This window comes from Lytechinus variegatus, chromosome 16, assembly GCF_018143015.1.
Source record: "Lytechinus variegatus isolate NC3 chromosome 16, Lvar_3.0, whole genome shotgun sequence".
NCBI classification, from domain to species: Eukaryota; Metazoa; Echinodermata; class Echinoidea; order Temnopleuroida; family Toxopneustidae; genus Lytechinus; species Lytechinus variegatus.
The window spans coordinates 17503152-17523608 of record NC_054755.1 but is presented as its reverse complement, the minus strand read 5'-3'; the positions used below and the strand labels follow the sequence as shown (position 1 = coordinate 17523608).

Sequence of the window (20457 nt, the reverse complement as noted above, 5' to 3'; positions counted from 1 at the left end):
CAAAGCACATCAGACAAATTACAAATGAAAATTGAATGTCACCGAAGAGCACTGGGATCTAGTCGCTGCTGAATGTATTCTGCAATGATTTTTTTTTCCTTTTTGCGCTGTCATCCTGTCATACAATGGAGAGGGGAAGTGGGTCAGGAAGGGGGTAAAAGATTGGGGGCAGCGAGAAGGTTAGGAGACCCGCAGGGACAGATCACTGATCCACTGCGGTTGGATGTCTCTGGAGTGGGGGATTGAAGGGTTTGAATGAAGCCTCCCGCTTTTATTAACATTCAAAAACAAATGCAGCTCTTCGGTAGCACCAAGGAGCAATTGGTCCTCTCTTCAAACCATGATGAGACAGTTCTTCGACATCCCTTTCTAACTGTTCTGACAGGTCCCTGGGGGCCAGTGAAATATATTGCTGGACACACGCGTGACCCCAAAAACGTGTTTAACGGGGTGCTTTTTCAGATTTAGATGCGGTCGGCGCGTGAACTCGTTAGGAGTATCCAAAACACTGATTTTCAAGAAAAAGGGTGGTTTTGGAAGACTGGTCAATTGTCAATCGTGAGGTCAAACGTATTCCGGGTATATTGTTTTTTATGCGTGTGTACAGCAATACATTTGACTGCCCCCCCCCCCCCCCCCCCCCCCCGGTGGGACAGTCTGTATCATAATGTGAAGTTGGAGTACAGATTGAAGGGGCTGATGCAGAACTTTCAGTAATTTGTGCATATCTTGAGTATTAGCATGAAAAAATTCATACTAAACCTGACATCAGACAGTTCTTAGACATGCCTTCTGAAACGGTTTCAACAGTTTGCTTTGCAGTGGAGGTATGTATACAAGGGATGCTCTGTGCTGATGCCTGATAATATTTTAAACAGAGTAAAATTCAGAGCAAAATGCTAAAAATTTCATCAAATTCTGATAACAAATATATATTAAAAATTTCAAAGTTTAGCAAAAGTGTGAAAACAGTTATATGCATGTCGTCATGAATATTCATTAGATGGGCTGATGATGTCACATCCCCACTTTCCTTTTTCTTATGTTATTATATTTAGAAATCAGAATTGTTTCAGAATTTTTTCATGTGTAAATTATATGTCTCCCTTATAATTAAATAAGTTGCAGCAATGAATATCTAATGCACAAGTTTATAATCAGTTGTTATTCCAATAGTTTTGGTTCTTGAAGGAAAAAATTGAATAAACCTAATTTCATATAATAAAATACAAAAGATCAAGTGCGGGTATGACATCATAAGTTTGCTCATTGAATATTCATTAATTACCTAGAACTGTTTCACCGGAATAATGCATATCTTTACAATGCCATAACTTTGATATTCTTTGTCTGATTTTGATCAAATTCTCATTTTTTTTTAAATCTGACTATTCTCTATCTCTTCAAATCATTTTATTTTCAGCCTGGAGCATCCGTTTAAGAGAAAAATCCTGAGAGCTTTACAAGATTATCATTCTGATTTATGAACGATTGATTGGTTGGTGAATCAGACTGATTGATTGGTCATAAAAGGTTCATAATAATTATAGAATGGAACTGAACCTTGAATGGGATCAATATTGATCCACATTGATTGCAACACTGAATACGGAATGAATATTTAGTGAATTGTAATTCTACCACCTATTATAAATACTGAGGATCAATTTTAATCATGATAAGACTAAGACAAGCCATTGACTTTGAATAAGACTCATTTTATAGACCTATTTGCTCCAGATTGTGAAAACTAGCTGCAGAGTCAAGGTAGAGTCTTTCCACCAGATTTATGAATTGAGATGCACTTCTCCTCTATAAGCCTCCATACATACCGTGTTTACACGTGCATCAGCTCGCGGTTCAAAACCAAAAGCCGATTGGTTTATCTTGCACCGTGTTTACACGCTGTCACAGCTCGCGGTACAGAATCGGCTCATGTTGCAAAAACCTGAAATGATCCGCGCATCAACAATATACGACATAATAAAGACAACGCTGGCTCCGTGCGCTTATATACAAGTACGTTAAAATGATAAATTAAATGAAATTCGCGTTGATTGCCGATGCAGAACCCACTACTTTGGTGGTGCAAAATTGCCGATTCTGCATCGAGAGCCGATGCAATATAATCGCGTTTACACGCAACCAAAAAGCCGATGTAAACACGGTAATAGTCACTAATCATTATTACCTCAAAACTAATGAAGGATATGTAACTTTAAAAAAATGCATCTCTTTGTTTAATACTCTTTCTTCCCCCCCCCGGAAAATCCTGGATCTGCTCCTGGTAGGAATAATTTGACAAGCAAAAAAAAGGGGGTCTTCATTACTAATTAACAGTGATATTGATAACAGTGATTTATGTTAGGAAAAATTTGACAAGCTCCCCCCCCAAAAAAAAAATAAAGGTCCTCACTATATGCAAAACTTTTCCGATACAAAAAATATTTTGTTACGGTTCTCAAATGGGGGGGGGGGGGGCACAGGCCGGATGCTACCTGGACCCCCCCCCACTGCTTGTCACAGATGTGCTGTGGCACTGCACGATGTTAATGATTCGATCCAATATGAAATTTTGAGCTTTTACAAATATACCATGATAACCTGCATTATGTCCTCACTGCACCGCACTCACTGCAATTTTATACCTGCATGGGACCCATCTTACGAAGTGTTACGATTGTTCCAATCAATCGTTACCCTATGGAAATCCATCAGTGTCATAATTTTTTCTACAATAAATTTGCACAATGTCCTTTGTAAGCAAAGAGAAGCACAGTGAATTTTCAAGAAAATAATGAATGCATGAATATACATCATAGTTTAGAAAATATTTTGATCAAATATGCATAAATAGATGTTGACGTTGCTGGCCGTCCATAGTTCTGTTTGATCGAATCAATCACAACTATTTGTAAGACGAGCCCCTGGTATCTACCCATCTCTGATCCAGGCTATTTGAGGCTGTAAGAGGGTACATGTATGAGTGTTCAAGAGGCCATTCTCATTACGCTTTCTAAAACCAGTACTGGAAACCGATTCAGGAACCCAGTTTGGAAGATCACTTTGCTAGCGTCCCCACTTGATCCTACAAAAGTGGTTTTCAAAATCACTTCATGTAAAGCAATCTTGTTGCTATGGAAACGCTCTCAGTGGGTTGACACTTTTTCACGCGAAATTCAAAACCACAGTGTAGGCATTCTGTCATGTGGAGTAGCACGCTCAAAATGTGCGTGAAGATCGCTTCCCGAAGAATTGTTGTGTCCTCACTTTGATAAGCTAAAACCAGTTTAACGAGCCAAAGCGATCTTGAAAACTACATTACGAGGTGGTTTTCTGAACCGGTTTGGAAGAACGCTTCCAAGATCGCTTGGACCGTTCTCAGTACAAGTTAAACTAGTTTCCAGGAAACTAGTTTCAGGAAGGTAGTGAGAACGGTGTCTTTGTGTACTACATGTACAGGTGTGTGCGAGATTTCATCATTCAGCAAGGGGAAAGGGGCAGATTTTCAACAGGGATTTAAGGTTAACAGTTTACAAATCCAGTGTACCCTACTGCAGATAAACACAGATTAGCCACTTACAGGAAGGTCTATTGGGTGCGCAGAAAGAAGTGATCAGGAGCAAGTATCATGATCCTACAAGCCGGTGGGGGGGGGAGTATAGGGGAGGTATAGCTGAGGGCAAGACAAAAAACAGGGGCTTTGGAGCGGGCTTATTGTAAAAAGGTCCTCGGAACAGGCTTCGGAACTATGAAAACTGAGGTCCTTGGAACGGGTCACCTGCATGTGAGTTGTGTATGCATCCCTGTGCAACGGGCATACGTGCATGCAGCTAGCACGGTGGCACGGGCGCCAGGTGCGGTCACGCGGAGGTGATGATCGGACAGCTTTTCACCAAAAATCTATCTCTCAATCTATCTCAATTCCATACACTTCACACCCATATCCCTCACATGCTGAAGTTTTACAAAACATATTACAGTAATTGTTAAGGTCATGTGACATCCCACCTGACATTCACACCCCCAACGATATCCAAGAGCTGTACAGACAGATTGAAACTGGGGCAAAAACAAAATGTGATACCCTGAACTGATTTCTGCAGTCTCCATCATATTCACAAACACTTCCCTGGAACAGGAAGCAGGCTACTAATGTCCAGGGAATGAAATAAACACAGACGGGGTACTAAACAGATCAACCCCACATTATTAGCAGCCACCTGTCTATAAAGGTCACTTCTCTATTGCTTGAATGTGGGGGTATATATCGACTACAAAAGCACTTTGTTCCTGCATTTTCATTATTCTCAATTTATAACTTTCATATTATTGATTGACATTAAACTGGAGCATTGTGGCCCAGTGGATTAGTCTTCGGACTTTGAAACAGAGGGTCGTGGGTTCGAATCCCAGCCATGGCGTAATTTCCTTCGGCAAGAAATTTGTCAACATTGTGCTGCACTCGTCCCAGGTGAGGTGAATGGGTACCTGGCAGGAATTTATTCCTTGAAATGCCACCGCGCTGTAAAAGGCTGCGGGGCTAAAGTCAGGGTAATAATATCCAATGAAGCGCAAAGGGACGCATTTGGCAGTGATATGCGCTATACATAATAAAGCATGTTGGTATTATTATTATTAACGTTCATTGGCCAACGACCTTCTTATCCAGAAGAATAAACATCTAATGAATTAAGATGAACATGAAATAAAAAATGTACATTGCTCTTGAGAAAGAATGACAAATGCATCAACAAGACATGTCAAATCCCGCAAAAAGGTCACAGGGTTACACGGATTAACATCACTTTGGAGACAATGTTGAGGGACACTCCTCTTTATGTTAAATCTAATCCAGAATGTAATGATCACATCACATTTCTTCCCAGAATCAGGAATGTTGAGCGGAAGTCACAGGGATTAATAATGATGCTGGCTTGTGAACATTATGAGATAGAGTGAGAGAGAGAGGCTCAAATCTTTTTGCAGACGTGGCTTAGCACTTGACGACATCTTAATTCCGTCGACTTCAGTACCGAATTCAGTGAGTCTTTCTCGCCTTGTGACGTAAAGGATGACTGGAAATATGTACAGCTTCACGTCGATGAGGTATGGTACATGGTACCATCAATTCAAGTGGCCCTGATAAACCACTGTCATGTGAACCAAGGATTTGTGGTGACAGATGCTTATGTAGCTATGACATGTGACAGATTTTTTCAGGAGGGGGGAAATGACCCCATTTTTTTATACAAACACGACTTCGTAACGAACATCTTACCATCACATCTTAAATGAGTTGGGACCAATTTAAGAGAACTTCAAAGTAACCATCACAGGTGTTGAAGTGACAATGGTGATGGCAACATATTTCTTACCATCACATAGACCTTAAAGGAGTTGGGACCAATTTAGGAGAACTTCAAAGTAATCATCAAAGGTGTTCTCTGAGAGTACAATGTAGGATTACAGTTGACATTTCGGACCGGGAGTACCCCTAGCCTCTTGTCGAGGCCCAGACGGCTGCTTCCCGAGCAAAGCGAGCAATATCCTAATTCGCGAAGAGAATTAGGACTGGCGAGTGCAGCGTGCCAGGGCCTCTTGGCATCTGAGCCGAATTACACAGACTTTCTTTTTTTTTATTGTTTTTACCAATATTCTGACCAAAAATTGGTCAGCTAAAATCATCCAATGAGAGTGCGGGCTGCTATGACGTCATAATGAATAATCATGAGCTCATCTTGAAATTGCATTGATCGAAAATGGCGACCTGTGATTAGTGAAGAGTGACAACAAAATATCAGAGAGTATACTTTGACAGCATACTACGTTTATCATCCGAAAAGTTTAATATCAGATCTAACAACTTCCCTTGATTCTTATTGGCTAAGAAGTACTTTTACTATGGCAACTGTCATATAAAACAGAACTCATCAGATAAAACATCCAAAAAGTCCTTTCATGAAACGCTCCCTTGATGTTTTTTTTTAATTTGTTCTGTACTAAAAAGGAAAGGTGAAACACCTTGTATCATCTGCAATTACACCTTTGGCAAATCAGCCTCATTTGTTTACATTCATAGCGCTGTTTTTTTCTTCTCCTGGATAGCAGGCAGCTGGCTGCTCCAAAGCTTGTACTCCAGTTGGGAGACTTACGTTTTCCACCCCGGAGCTGTTCAGAACTACTCTCAAATAGTGGATCACGCCAGGTTAAAGCTAAGACGTACTAGAATTTCAAGTGTGGTTTTTACCAAAGACTTGTGTTTTGTCCTTTGTGCTAAAGACCATTTAGATAGGTAAGTTAATTCTCAACTTATCATAATTTCCTAACTTTTATTCTTTGAATATTTTCATCAAACCACCAATATTTTTCTCTAATTTTCTTGTTTTAATCATCAGGGTGAACTTCCCCTTAAATGGCCACCCCAACCAAAGACCAATGATATACTTTTGACACCAGATTGCCATGACATTGATGAGCGTAAGAGTATACATCATATCTAGGAAGCATTTTGAATACACATGCAGAAATTTGACGTAGGTGGCTTTCCATAGTTTGATGGGATCAATCACAACAAGACAGGGACCAGATGTATCAAGGTAACTATCCAAGTTGACCATTTCCTGATTCTTCACATGATCTATCCCCCCTCCCCTCTCTCTCTCAGGTCACTCTGTTATGACTCATTACATGTGATCATGGCCTAAAACAATCACAAGCGACAAAGAGGTAATCGAGCCGAGAAGCAGAAGCATTACCCATTGTCGTTCAATATGACTTTCATGTGCAGCCCTTTTCAACTTTTCTTTAAAAAAGATATAATCTGAACTTTTGAAGATTAATATTTCATACAAAATCATGCAAATGCCCCCAATGACCCCCCCCCCCCGTCCTTTGTAGGGAGAACTGCAATGAAGGGGGAGTAGAATACCACTATCAGCCCTAGTATAGTCCATGATATCATTCATAATGCTCCCAAGAATCAATCATGAATCAACTAGTCTGCATAGATCTTTTACAAGTAAATGCACACTCTAATATATGGATGATGAAAATTTGAAGAGCTCCCTCTTGAGTGCACCGTTTTACAATGCACCTTGCAGACTGGTTGTCAGTCTCATTAAATGTAAATGTAATTTTGCAGATGAAAAGTCAAAAATTATGATTTTCCTATGACATTCCATTAGCACTATATGAAAATTCATATCAATGAAACAATTACATTCAACTTTTCAATCAAATATTCATTTAAAGGTCAAGTCCACCTCAGAAAAATGTTGATTTCAATCAATAGAGAAAAATCAGACGAACACAATGCTGAAAAATTCATCAAAATCGGATGTAAAATAAGAAAGTTATGACATTTCAAAGTTTCGCTTATTTTCAACAAAATAGTTATATGAACGAGCCAGTTACATCCAAATGAATGAGTCGATGGCATCACTCACTCACTATTTCTTTAGTTTTTTTTATTGTTTAAATTATACAATATTTCATTTTTTACGAATTTGATGATTAGGACCTCATTGCCTGAAGCACAAAATGTTAAAATAATGGAATTCCACGTGTTCAGGGAGGAATGAAACTTCATTTCACATGACAATGACGAGAAAATAAAAATATTTCATATACATTAATAGAATACAAAAGAAATAGTGAGTGAGTGATGTCATCAACTCTCTCATTTCGATGTAACTGGCTCGTTCATACAACTATTTTGTTGAAAATAAGCGAAACTTTAAAATGTCATAACTTTCTTATTTTACATCCGATTTTGATGAAATTTTCAGTGTTATGCTTATTGAATTTTTCTCTTTTTATTCAAATCAAGTTTTTGTTGGGGTGGACTTGTCCTTTAAGTTTAGTATGGGATAGAGTTAACCAATCTTTTGAGATTGTGAGCAATAAAAATTTGAAATGATGTTTATACCTTCATAAGATACCCAGGACCTTCGGAATCTGGTACTATCCTGTATTGATATATCCTCCCTTCACACCTGTATAGCAAAGACGAAATGAGAGAGATTGCAATCATTAAATAAAAAATATAAATTGGTTTAAAGGTGGAGGTTGAGAGGGCACTGCCACCCCCCCCCCCCCCATAAAAAATATCCATGACCTAGAAAAAAAGAAAAATAAAGAAAAAAAAATGAAACTAATATCAGAAAATTAGATTTTCAATTTTAAAAGGTCCAATTTCTGCTCGCTCACTCACAACTTTTGGTATGTTTTGCCCCAATACAGGTATGTCATGTTGCCCCTCAAGCTTTTGGTTCATTACGTCATTGAAAATAGATCATGGACGATTATTTTGAATTCAGACAATCAGAAAAAGAGTCATTATAATTGGACTAGCATTCACAATTTTACTCTTTGGAATTTAAGGGATATTAGGATGTAATCATTATAAGGACCAGACGGTTGCTAAAATTACAATTACATTTAGTGAGGCTGACAACCGGTCTGTTGGCTAAATTAGTAGTGTCTCAAAACCGGGAGGTCAGGAGTTCAAACCCCAGCCGCGTCAGGCCAAAAGACGTTAAAAGGTCCATGATTCAAAGGATTGCGCTACGCCAATCTGCGCTGCACAGTGGCTGCCGGGCCCACAATCGATAGGGCAAAAAAGAATTTTCGGAATACTTCTATTTCAGATTTCATTTTGTACAATAAAGTATGGACCTATGGACTTTATTCTAAAAAAAAGAATCACTGTACATGTATGTGTGCATATATTTCTTGTATATATAGTAATACATTTTGACGACTATTAAAAATAGATGCAGCAAGTGTGTTACCTTGGAGTACCCCCATGTACTGTAATCAGGAAATTCCACAAATAAATTTTAAAATGTGGATCGATTGTAAGGGTGGAAGTTAGAGCATGTTACACCCTAATTGATTCATTCAACATGGAGAAATGCGGGGTGAAAGGTAGCGCTTCCTGTAGCTTACAGTGTAATGAAAGACATTGATGTGTATCCTTCCTGAAAACATCCTGACCTTCCCCCATACACAAGTCTATTTATGGACAGAAGATTGATTACATTCACAAAAAGCGTTTAAAAGGATCTTTACATGGCTAATCCGCAGGGAGGCAGTTGAGACCAACCTCAAGGCCACAATATGTCGGCCTTGGCACTGACCTCGGGCCGATTCATACATTTAAGTCTATGGCAGAAGAAAGTTTTTCTCCGTTGGCCTTGTGACTTAAAAGTATCGATCTCGTCTACATCCCTATTAGTCGGACATGACAACTTTGAACATGCTCTCTATTGTTTAAGGTAATCCCATGAGGGGTAAAGGGAAGGAGGGGTAGAGGCCCTAGGGCCCTTACATTATATTTTGACGAGAGGGAGGGGGGTGCCTCAAGAATAATAATAGTCAGTTCTTGTATAGCGCAGAACACATTACGAATAACGTCTCTATGTGCTTCCAAAGGACTTGGATATTGTTACCCTGGCTGTAGCTCAAGTAGCTTTTACGTGCTCAACATTTCAAGGAATAAATTCCTGCCAGGTACCCATTCACCTCACCTGGGTTGAGTGCAGCACAATATGGATTAATTTCTTGCTGAAGGAAACCACGTGGTGGCTGGGATTGACCTCACGACCCTCTGTTTCAAAGTCTGGAGAATAATCCACTGGGCCACAATGCTCCACTAGAAACCTCAAAATGTAGGGTTAAGAAACTGACTAGGAGGTGTCAAATATGTCTTGTACCCCTTTCATAAACCCAATTATGTGGCTAATAGCAGCATAATTTGGTCGTAAAATTGGAGGAGGACAAGAGTAATCTGCATTATTTTGATGCTGCTATTATCCGCATAATAGCAGCATCGGGACAAGATTTTGAGTTTATGAACGCATTTCCAACTAATGCGGATAATTGCCATGGTGCGGTCACAAGGTCACCCTTTTCCAACACAACCGCATTGGAGGGGGCGTGTCCAGTTGTCATGACGATTATCCGCCTTTTTCAGGACGAGCGCTCGTAAAAATAATGCGGCTTATTTTCGGAGTTTGTGAACACAATTTTTATTGAATTATCCGCATTACTCTTAGGCGGCTAATTGGAGGATAGGTTTATGAAAAGGGTATTATTGGAAACACCTATAATCTATTGCAGAGTGATGAACAGGGTCTAGGGAACTTGTTTGTGTTTATTATACGTGTTTAAAGGGGAAGTTCACCCTGACAAAAAGTTTATTGTAAAAATACCATAAAAAATAATAAAAAATATTGCCGAAGGTTTGAGAACAAGTGGAATGCCTCTGGCCGTCTCACCTGCATCACGCGGTTCAATATAGCAGCAGTGCTGACTTTGAATACTACTCTAACTCGCACAAGATGTTCAGTGATACATGGTTACTCTTATGTCCATTTTTTATGAACTAGACCAATAAACTCATACCCCTTTCACAAACCCCATTAAAATGAATTAGGCGGCTAATAGCAGCATAATTTGGTCGTAAAATTGGAGGACAAGAGTTATCCGCATTACTCTGATGCTGCTATTATCCGCATAATAGCAGCATCGGGACAAGATTTTGAGTTTATGAACGCATTTCCAAATAATGCGGATAATTGCCATGGTGCGGTCACAAGGTCACCCTTTTCCAACACAACCGCATCGGAGGGGGCGTGTCCAGTTGTCATGGCGATTATCCGCCTTTTTCAGGACGGGCGCTCGTAAAAATAATGCGGCTTATTTTCGGAGTTTATGAACGCAATTTTTATTGAATTATCCGCATTACTCTTAGGCGGCTAATTGGAGGATAGGTTTATGAAAAGGGTATTACAGAGATATGATGGTTATTCAACAAAAAACCCCAACATGGCCAAAGTTCATTGACCTTACATGACCTTTGACCTTGATCATGTGACCTGAAACTCGAACAGGATGTTCAGTGATACTTGATTACTCTTATGTACAAGTTTCATGAATCAGATCCATAAACTTTCAAAGTTTTGATGGTAATTCAACAGATACATGTACACCCAATTCGGCCAAAGTTCATTGACCTTTGACCTTGGTCATGTGACCTGAAACGCGCACAGAATGTTCAGTGATACTTGATTACTCTAATGTCCAAGTTTAATGAACTAGACCAATAAACTTTCAAAGTTATGATGGTAATTCAACAGATACCCCCGATTCGGCCAAAGTTCATTGACCCTAAATGACCTTTGACCTTAATCATGAGACCTGAAACTTGCACAAAATGTTCAGTGATGCTTGGTTACTGAGCATGATCGGTTCATCATGGACGGACATTTGATAGATTTTGAAAGTTTTGAAGGCTTGTAACAAATTAGGAATAAGATGAACAAGGTTCCTTTGTGTTTTATAGTGAAGGGTAGGACATAGTATGCTGAATGGTTAAAAAAGTTTGTTGCCATGGTTACCTACAAACACAGGTATCCACTAAATGTGCCATATCACGGACGGACAAGATAGAAATGTGGTTTTTAGAATTTTTGTACATTTTTATTGTTTCTATCTAAACAGCTTTACATGGACCAATTATTGTTAATGCACCTAACACTCGGGTATGTTAGCTTCTATGTTCAGCATATTGAATTCTTAACCAATATCAAACTTCCGAGAGAATTGCAAATATTTTCCATCACGGACGGACATCATGGACGGACATCACGGACGGACACAATTAAAATACAATGGAAGTACTCTGTAAAAAGTTCTTAGTACTTTTTTGGTAAACAAATGCAATTGTTTTGATGATTTGTACATATTTTAATAATATTAAACAGTATTAGTTGCACAATCAAGTTGCTACAACTTCAATCAAGTTGCTGCAACTTGATTTAAGATGTAGCAACTTGATTTCTATGCTAGACGCACAGTATAATCTAGACATACGATTGCTCTTAACATATTTCTTGTCAAAATCGAACGTAAAGAATAAGTGATGTATAACAAAAAAAAAATAAAAACATAAAAAGCCATTGATATGCAGGCAGAAAGGAGCAAATTCACATGACAGTCCTTTTACTTTTAGAAGATGTTAGTATTCATAGAGAATTAGCAAGTGAAAAGACTTTAAATGAAATATTGACATCCTGGTTCTTCCCACATACATTTTTTACATAGTTTTTGTGGCTCAACTTACCCCAGACGATGGCACAACTTACCCCACAGATGGGGCAAGTTGAGCAATTTGACATCCTTTTTTTGAAAGGTCACAATGACATTCAGCGTGGGGTAGAAAGTTATATATAGGTGAAAAATATTTCCCAAGAATCAAATTTAAAGGTAAGGTACTTATTTCTACAATATTACTAGTCATATCAATTCTAACGTGCAAAATGCAAAAAGTGTCACAACTTACCCCGCCTTCCCCTATTGTCTTTTTAAAGTGTAGAATACAAGTAGGTTCAAAATCAACAGCTAGTTGATTATTGATCATGTTGATACAAGTATTTTTATGATCATGATGATTTTAGGCATTAATTTTCCAAGAGCAAAGATGTTTTTTAAGGTCCAAAAACTAAATCTAAAAGATTAACAGGTCACTGATCCTTATGCTTGTTTGTTGGATCAACACTTGTCATGGGCTCTCTTTAAATCCATCTTTTGCATTAAAGCGGAGACACCCCATAACATCAACAGCCCTCATGTATTTAGTTGATTTAATTGATATTCCAATCCAAAGCTTAACTTCTAAACACTGCAGTGCAAGCTTTATGCATTTTCACAGTTTACCAGATAAGCGATTTGCTTAAAATTAGCTCCAAAATGGACTTCGAAAAAAGGTATTCATGTAATTTTCACAAACCTATGTTCTGTTAGAAGCATTGTGAATCCATAAGTTTGTACAGTTGGGGCCAGAAGTTTACATACACCTGGTGAAAAAATAATTTTTCTAATTTTTTCATCATTTTTTGTCACTCAACCAGTTGTATTGCCAATTAGATCATAAGAATTATCCAAATACTTTATGCCCAAGGTGAAAATTTCATATAAAATACTCAGATATATATAACATGGTTTATAATATCTATATTTCTGAAAAATCAATGGGTCAAAAGTTTACATACAGTTCACTGTTGAAGTGATAAAATGTGTTAAAAAGAGGTGCCATGGCTTTCAGGTGGACTTGGTTTCCTTTTAGTGACTTGAGGAATGTGATAATGCTATAATGTCATTTGAAAAATGACCGCAGAATTATGCATGTACCTCTTCCTTGGACATTTGAAGCATGATTTACATTCCATCTTTGTCAAGCAAAGCTAAAATTTGACCTGATGAATAGGTTTTTGTCTTTTGAATAGCCTAATGGTAAAAAATGTTGACCAGAAGTTCCTGCAGTGATTCAGTGTTGGTATCTATAAATGCTACCACCAATACCATGCTGATCAGTACTGCAACATTAGCACCATGGGGAAGTCAAAGCAATATACCAAAGACCTTAAGCAGCGTGTTGTTGATGTACACAAGTCTGGTTCCTCTTTAGGAGTCATATCAAAGACTCTAATCATGTCTCGTGCTTCAGTGAAAACCATAATACACAAGCATGACACTCTCGGCACAGTGCTGACTCTACCAAGATCAGGGAGAAAGCGAAAACTCAACCGGACAGTAGAACACAGACTTGTTCGTATAGTTCAGCTTATCCCATGGATGACAAAAAAAGATTTGCCAGGATCTGGAGGCTTCAGGAAGCAAGGTATCCCCCTCTACCATCAAGCAGGTCCTCCATGATCATGGACTGAGAGGCTGCAGAGCTAGGAAGAAGCCTCTACTCCAGGACCGACACCGTACAGCCAGACTGAAGTATGCTAATGAACACCTGGGCAGTGGCGGTGGCAGCATCATGCTGTGGGGATGCTTTGCAGCAAGTGGTACTGGCTCACTCCAGAAGATTGATGGCACCATGAAGAAAGAGGACTACCTGAAAATTCTTCAGCTAAACCTGAAAAGGTCCGCTAAGAACCTCAATCTTAGTCACAATTGGGTTCCAACATGACGGTGACCCGAAACACTCAAGTCCAGACCTGAACCCTATTGAAAACCTATGGAGAGAACTCAAAAAGCATGTTCGGTCAAGGAAACCAAGGAATGTGACTCAATTGTATGCCATCTGCCAAGAGGAGTGGTCAAAAATCTCAGGAGAGGTCTGCAAGAAGCTAGTGTCCAGTTGTCCACGTCGACTGAGAGATGTGAAGACAGATGGAGGCAGTGCTACCAAGAATTAGGGCTGATGTATGTAAACTTTTGACCTGCCAATAAACTGGAAATATATCTATTATGAACCATATATATCTCTCCAAGTGTTTTTATTTGAAGTATATGCCAGGTATATTTAGAAGAGACCATACTTGTCTGCATCCATGAAATTATATTTTAGCAGGAATGAGGGAAAGTGTAAAAATTTGAGGATCACTGTTTGTCTTCTAGGTGTATGTAAACTTTTGGCCCCAACTGTATATGGAAAAATTGATTTTTCTGCTTATCAGATTATGCATTGCATTCTACTTCTTCTCCATCACTTTCTGCAAGCTTGAATGGATGAAATCTACAGCTTTGGATGTGCTCTTGCCATACTTTGTTTCCCGCTTTTTTGGCATATACATGTACATGTAGCTTTTCAACTCTATCTGCATTCCAATAATGCTTAACAATTTTCCTGACAACAATATAGCCCCAATAACGGCCAAACAAAGATATCACAAAAAATTGTGAAGAGTTGTAGGCTTATTCCATTTGAGTTCGGAATAATTCTCAGAGCCACTTTTCACTGCAATTAGAAGCTAAAATTAAACTCATAATCTGCTCAGCAAAGTTTCTCATTTGCATATATGAATCTTTCCACAAGTATTTCACTCGTCCGTCCGTGATGAAATTAATGTCCGTCCGTGATCATCTTTCATTGATTTATCAAATGCATAAAATGTATGGATTTTAGGTATGTTCAAATAAAATGATGAACAGTGTCCAGTGAAATACTTCTACACACTTTTATTTCTGTTTCTATTCTGATAAAGAATAAAAAGCTGAATCCATAGACATTATCCTAATAAAAATGATCACGGACGGACATTAATTTCATCACGGACGGACGGAAATGTTAACATCTACAAGGAAAGTTTACTTCCATATTTTTTTCCTACTAATTTATGTTTGATGATAGATTAATGTTCAGAGTGCAAGACCATTAAAAAAAATTGGAGTAACTTTGAAAACAATAAAACTAGAGTGAAATGAATTTGAGTGAATTAACTTTGTCCGTCCGTGATCAAATTAATGTCCGTCCGTGATCATTTTTGACTGAGTTTATGATATGGATAAAATGTATGGATTTTAGCCATGTTCAAATAAAATAATGTACAATGTTTAGAGAGATACCTCTAAACCTTTTTATTTTTTATTTCTACTCTGATAAAGAATAAAAAAACTTTTCATCTTTTTTTCCATCACGGACGGAAATTTCAAAATGGAAATGTTAACACCTACCAAAAAAAATTAGTTCCCAATATTTTTTTTCTACTATATTATGTCTGATAATAGAGAAATGTTCAGAGTGCAAGAACATCCAAACCAAATTAGAGTAACTTTAAAAACAATGAAACTAGAGTGAATTTAATTTGAGTAGAAATGTCCGTCCGTGATGAGAGGTAGCAGCACCCCCATGAATAAAATGGACTATTCCGGTACTTTCGGAATCATCAATCTTCATGAAACTTAGTTTTTTGAAACCTGAGATATCAAAGATCATTTTAAAAGCAAATTTGATAAAAGTACCTTAAAAAAAAATTTTCACCTCAATGCGAACCCTTAACCGATCATGCTCTACTATTATGTCCAAGTTTCATGAATCAGATCCATAAACTTTCAAAGTTATGATGGGAATTCCACAGATATCCCCAATTCGGCCAAAGTTCATTGACCCTAAATGACCTTTGACCTTGGTCATGTGACGTGAAACTCATGCAGGATGTTCAGTGATACTTGATTAAGCTTATGTCCAAGTTTCATGAACTAGGTCCATATATTTTCTAAGTTATGATGACATTTCAAAAACTTAACCTCAGGTTAAGATTTCGATGTTGATTCCTCCAACATGGTCTAAGTTCATTGACCCTAAATGACCTTTGACCTTGGTCATGTGACATGAAACTTTAATAGGATGTTCAGTAATACTTGATTAACCTTATGGCCAAGTTTCATGAACTAGGTCCATATACTTTCTAAGTTATGATGTCATTTCAAAAACTTAACCTCAGGTTAAGATTTGATGTTGACGCCGCCGCCGCCGCCGTCGGAAAAGCGGCGCCTATAGTCTCACTTTGCTTCGCAGGTGAGACAAAAATTCATCAAATAATTAAAAAGTTATTAGAACTTCAATTATTTGATTTGTGACGTCATATGCGAGCAGCATTCCTACATAGCGAATGGTAAAAAATCAAAGAAATGTCATTTTCTCAGAAAATTAAAAATGGTTTTCACTGTAACTTTTGTATATCAGTAGACAAATCATTTCACACCCGATCATGAAAAGAAAACAAAATACATGGGACAGCTGCTCGTTTATGACGTCACAAATCCAAAATTTTGAACTCTAATAACTTTCTTACTCTTTAACAGATTTTCCTCAAACCTTCACCAATATTTTTTCTGCTATTTTTACAACAAAGTTTTCTTCAGGGTGAACTTCCCCTTTAATTTCTGTACTGGGCTGTAAATATTAGTCCAAATAATTCTTTAGCACCGGTCGATCACTCCATTTTGCACTTGATCAGTGATACATACATTTACTACATTGGGTGAATTCAAGTTCAGTGTTGAGCTTTTGGTGTTGGTGTTAGGTCAATTTTTACACGATTATAACACCAAACAAAAAATGAAGATGGTACCGAAAAGTCACTCACTAGTTGTTGAGATGTCAATGTGATCTGGATCGGTTTTACAAACTCTGAGTAATTTTTATAGCAAGGGGAAGCAATCAAAATTTCTGCACCTGCACATTAGCGCGATAATTTTATAGCCGACTTAAAATAGTTGACTTGCGATTGCAATCTCGAGATTAATCCTATGAACTAGCGCGATAATTGCATCTCCATTACAAATGCAATCTCGAGATTGTTCAGATCGGGATAATTTGCCAAATCAAAAATAATGGACTAATTTGAAAACTCAGGCTGGTACAGATGGCCCTACTCTTGCTTCTAGGGTTTTGTTTTTGAATCTCAACGCGGCATAGCATCCTTGGACAATACATCAATCCACTCTGTGCCACTCTCCACCCAGGTGTTAAATGGGTACCCAGTAGGATGCAAAATCCTGTAGGTTGCCTAGCAATTGAGTCTTGGAACTCTTGTTTGAATGCTTCCCAGGGAGTGGAGAAAGTGCATACATTGTATGTGGGTAGGTTTTGGATCTCATGACTGGCTGGAGGTACTGTAAAGCGTTTATATGCTTTTCACACTGCATTTGATTAACGGTTACCCCATACTATCCTTATCCCCGAACTAAAAACCCCATACTGTCTTTTTTCTGTTTCACACTGTCTTTCTTAACCCCGTACTTTTACTCAGCCAGGGCTAACGCCTTTATAATTTAAAAAAAAAACTCTGGACTATCGCGCAGCTCATGAATATTGATGATCTTGCCACATGGAGCACAATTAAAGAGAAATGCCAGTAGTTGCAGTAAACACTGATTTCATGAGTAAGTCTGTAAACCCAGGCTTAATTGTCAGTATATCATCGAGGATCTAGATCTGGTACAGTCACATAAACTGAACTTTGTGAACTCCTGAAATCTACGCTAAAAAATATTCACACCGAAGATTACCGACATAGATAAGCACACATGGGACAGTGTATTATTATTGCTTTGAATGTCTTGCCCGACGCTTGACCTGAATCCTGTGCTTATTTGCTAATTTCTCAGCAATTACACAATTTCTTCCAGAATCCTTTGGCACATATTCTTTATTTATACAAACAGAAAATTTGGTAGTCATTTCATTGGATTCTGTACGAACTCATTTTGATATCGTTACCAAAACTAGCATTTACCTTTAACAAGCAATTTTGACTGCTGTGATTGGCTAACGCTTCAGCCCAGTTTCGTTTCACACTGCATCTCTTAGTACCATAACAAGCCAGCTATCCCTGCTTTTTGCAGGGCCAGATACCATACTACCGTGCCAGCCCACTTTGCTATAAAAACGCAGTGTGAAAACGAAGTGGGATAAGCTTTAACCCCAAAGAAGTTGGTGGGGCTAAGACCCCCCTTAGCCCCACCTATTTCCCGGGGTTAAGGAAAATAAGTGCAGCGTGAAAAGCATTAGAGATTTTGTTTTTAGTCACATGTAGGCGTGGGCATGAATATGATCGTCTATTTGCATTATTAATCATTTAACACGATGGCATGATGAATATTATGTGGAATATGGCCAAGATGCCACTTCAAGGAGGCTAATGTTCATCACTTCTCTTTTCCTTACATGTACTTGGAACCTCCCATGATTCCTACAAAAGATAGCGGTGGTGAGCAGTATAATAATGACCTGGCAAGGGCATATACACTTGTAGTGTTGACTGGAGTATCAGAACAGGATATCAGTATAGAGCCATGATGATTATCATTTTTTTTGTTTAACAATTCAAACATTTAATTTCTGCTCACTTCAATTTCAAAACTGAATGATTATTTTTTTCCTGGACAAGTCCCTAATAATCAACATTTTATTGTGGTATACTAGGGTGCAAGATCATTATCGAAATGAACTTTTATACAGAACAGAATCATTAAAGAAATGAAATATGATCGATTCCAGGGATGTATTCATGGTTGGTACTTCCCAGTCACAAGTCCACTGGCGAAACCTTCTCCCATAAGGTGGTTTCAAACCGCCTCGATCACAAGAATCCCCGTTAAATTACGGAACTTTTTTAGGCTGAAAAATACCCATTAATTATTCCTGCATTCACACCGCCCCGAAACATACCTTTCAGGATAAGTTCCTGAAGTTACGAGCATGCGCAGTATGGTCTGTATAAGCAGGCAAGGCGCGAGATTCAAAATCACTAGCCCAGCAGCCACCCACTGCACCCGCGCCCAACGACACGCTGGGCTAAAAGTTCTCGTAAATTGCTTTCACATTGCCCAAATACCTGCGAAATTGGAAAAATCCCCGCTAAAGTTCTCGTAATTTCGCCAAGTACCTACTATTTAGCGGGTATTTTTCTTTCAGGGAAATTACGCGTAGTTTGCTTTCACATTACCAAAATACCTGGTATTTTCTGATCGGGGTAAATATCCCGATCAGAGAATACCTGGAACTGGCAAACTTCGAGGCGGTCTGAAACACAAGTGATTTGGACCGAGACCAAGGCAGAGGCTGGCAAAATGTGGCATTGAGACCGGCCTCAACGCCATCTCTGTCTTCCCTGATCGATTCATTCAAGAAGGTGATGAGCTGTAGGGCCCCATCGGATAAAATCTACTATTATGGTGACTACATGTATGCCATCCAATGGTAACAACAAAAGCTGATCCAAAGCCAATCAAAATCAAGGATACCATACAAGCTACAATTAGATTGCAAAGTTACTTTTATGCAACAGGGCCCAGGAAGTGTTCACTTTTTTACTTTTCATACCTCAAAATTTTTTTTTTTACTTTAATATTCAAAGAGTAAATTTTAATGTTTGCAAATACCTTTTCATGGTCTGAACTGTTTCACAATAAAAAAGACCGAATCACAATGGATTGAAATGAAAGAAGTACCTATCGATTGCATAAACCTGGGGTAATGGGAACAGGCCGCAAGAGAGAGAAAGTATATATATATATATGGAGCAAGGACCTTGCAATTTGTTTCCTGGCTCAGGAAGAGTCAATTTGAATGACAGGAATAAAAACAGACATGCGCCGGCTCACACAGCATGTTGCTACGGCGACTCGTCAAAACTCTTGCGAGATGTAGGGCATTCTAGAATATCAGTAGATGTTGATGTATTGCGCACATTCCATCACAAACAACAATAACAAAGAAAAAAACTCAACTAATCATTGAAACTTTGTAGACTACATGAACCTCCATTTTTAAAAATGGTGGTCAGAAAACTCTTGAAGAAGCTTTGACAGCATGCATCAGGACTTCTTTATGCAGGGCTTTTTTAATTTTCATTTGCCATTCTATTTTTGACAACATTGTGCAGTATTATATCAGTTCTATGGCAAATTTTATTAAAAGACCAGAGTAATTTGTATAAATTTGTATCATTACTGACTGACAAAAGCAACTTTTCCCTGAAATGACATTGAATTTAATAAGATTTTACAGAAATCAAATCTGCAAGAATTAATTTTAGTTATTTTCCAGGCCCTTTTCAAACCAACCAATATAAGAAGCAGGCTACTATTACAGTACTTCCTTTCATAATTAGAATTCGTCCATGGTTTCGCCCACTGGTACTTCCAACT

At 38.3% G+C, this 20457-nt stretch overlaps 1 protein-coding gene across 3 annotated transcripts in view; it reads right to left on the bottom strand.

Moving 5' to 3' along the window:
• Positions 1-20457, bottom strand: part of LOC121429959 (phosphatidylinositol 3,4,5-trisphosphate 5-phosphatase 1-like) — a 105693-nt gene that overhangs the window by 71903 nt on the left and 13333 nt on the right. For all 3 annotated transcript variants that reach the window (XM_041627227.1, XM_041627229.1, XM_041627230.1), the window contains exon 2: positions 7931-7997. In XM_041627227.1, the coding sequence (XP_041483161.1) occupies positions 7931-7997 (67 nt within the window). The remainder of the gene's footprint in view (positions 1-7930; positions 7998-20457) is intronic.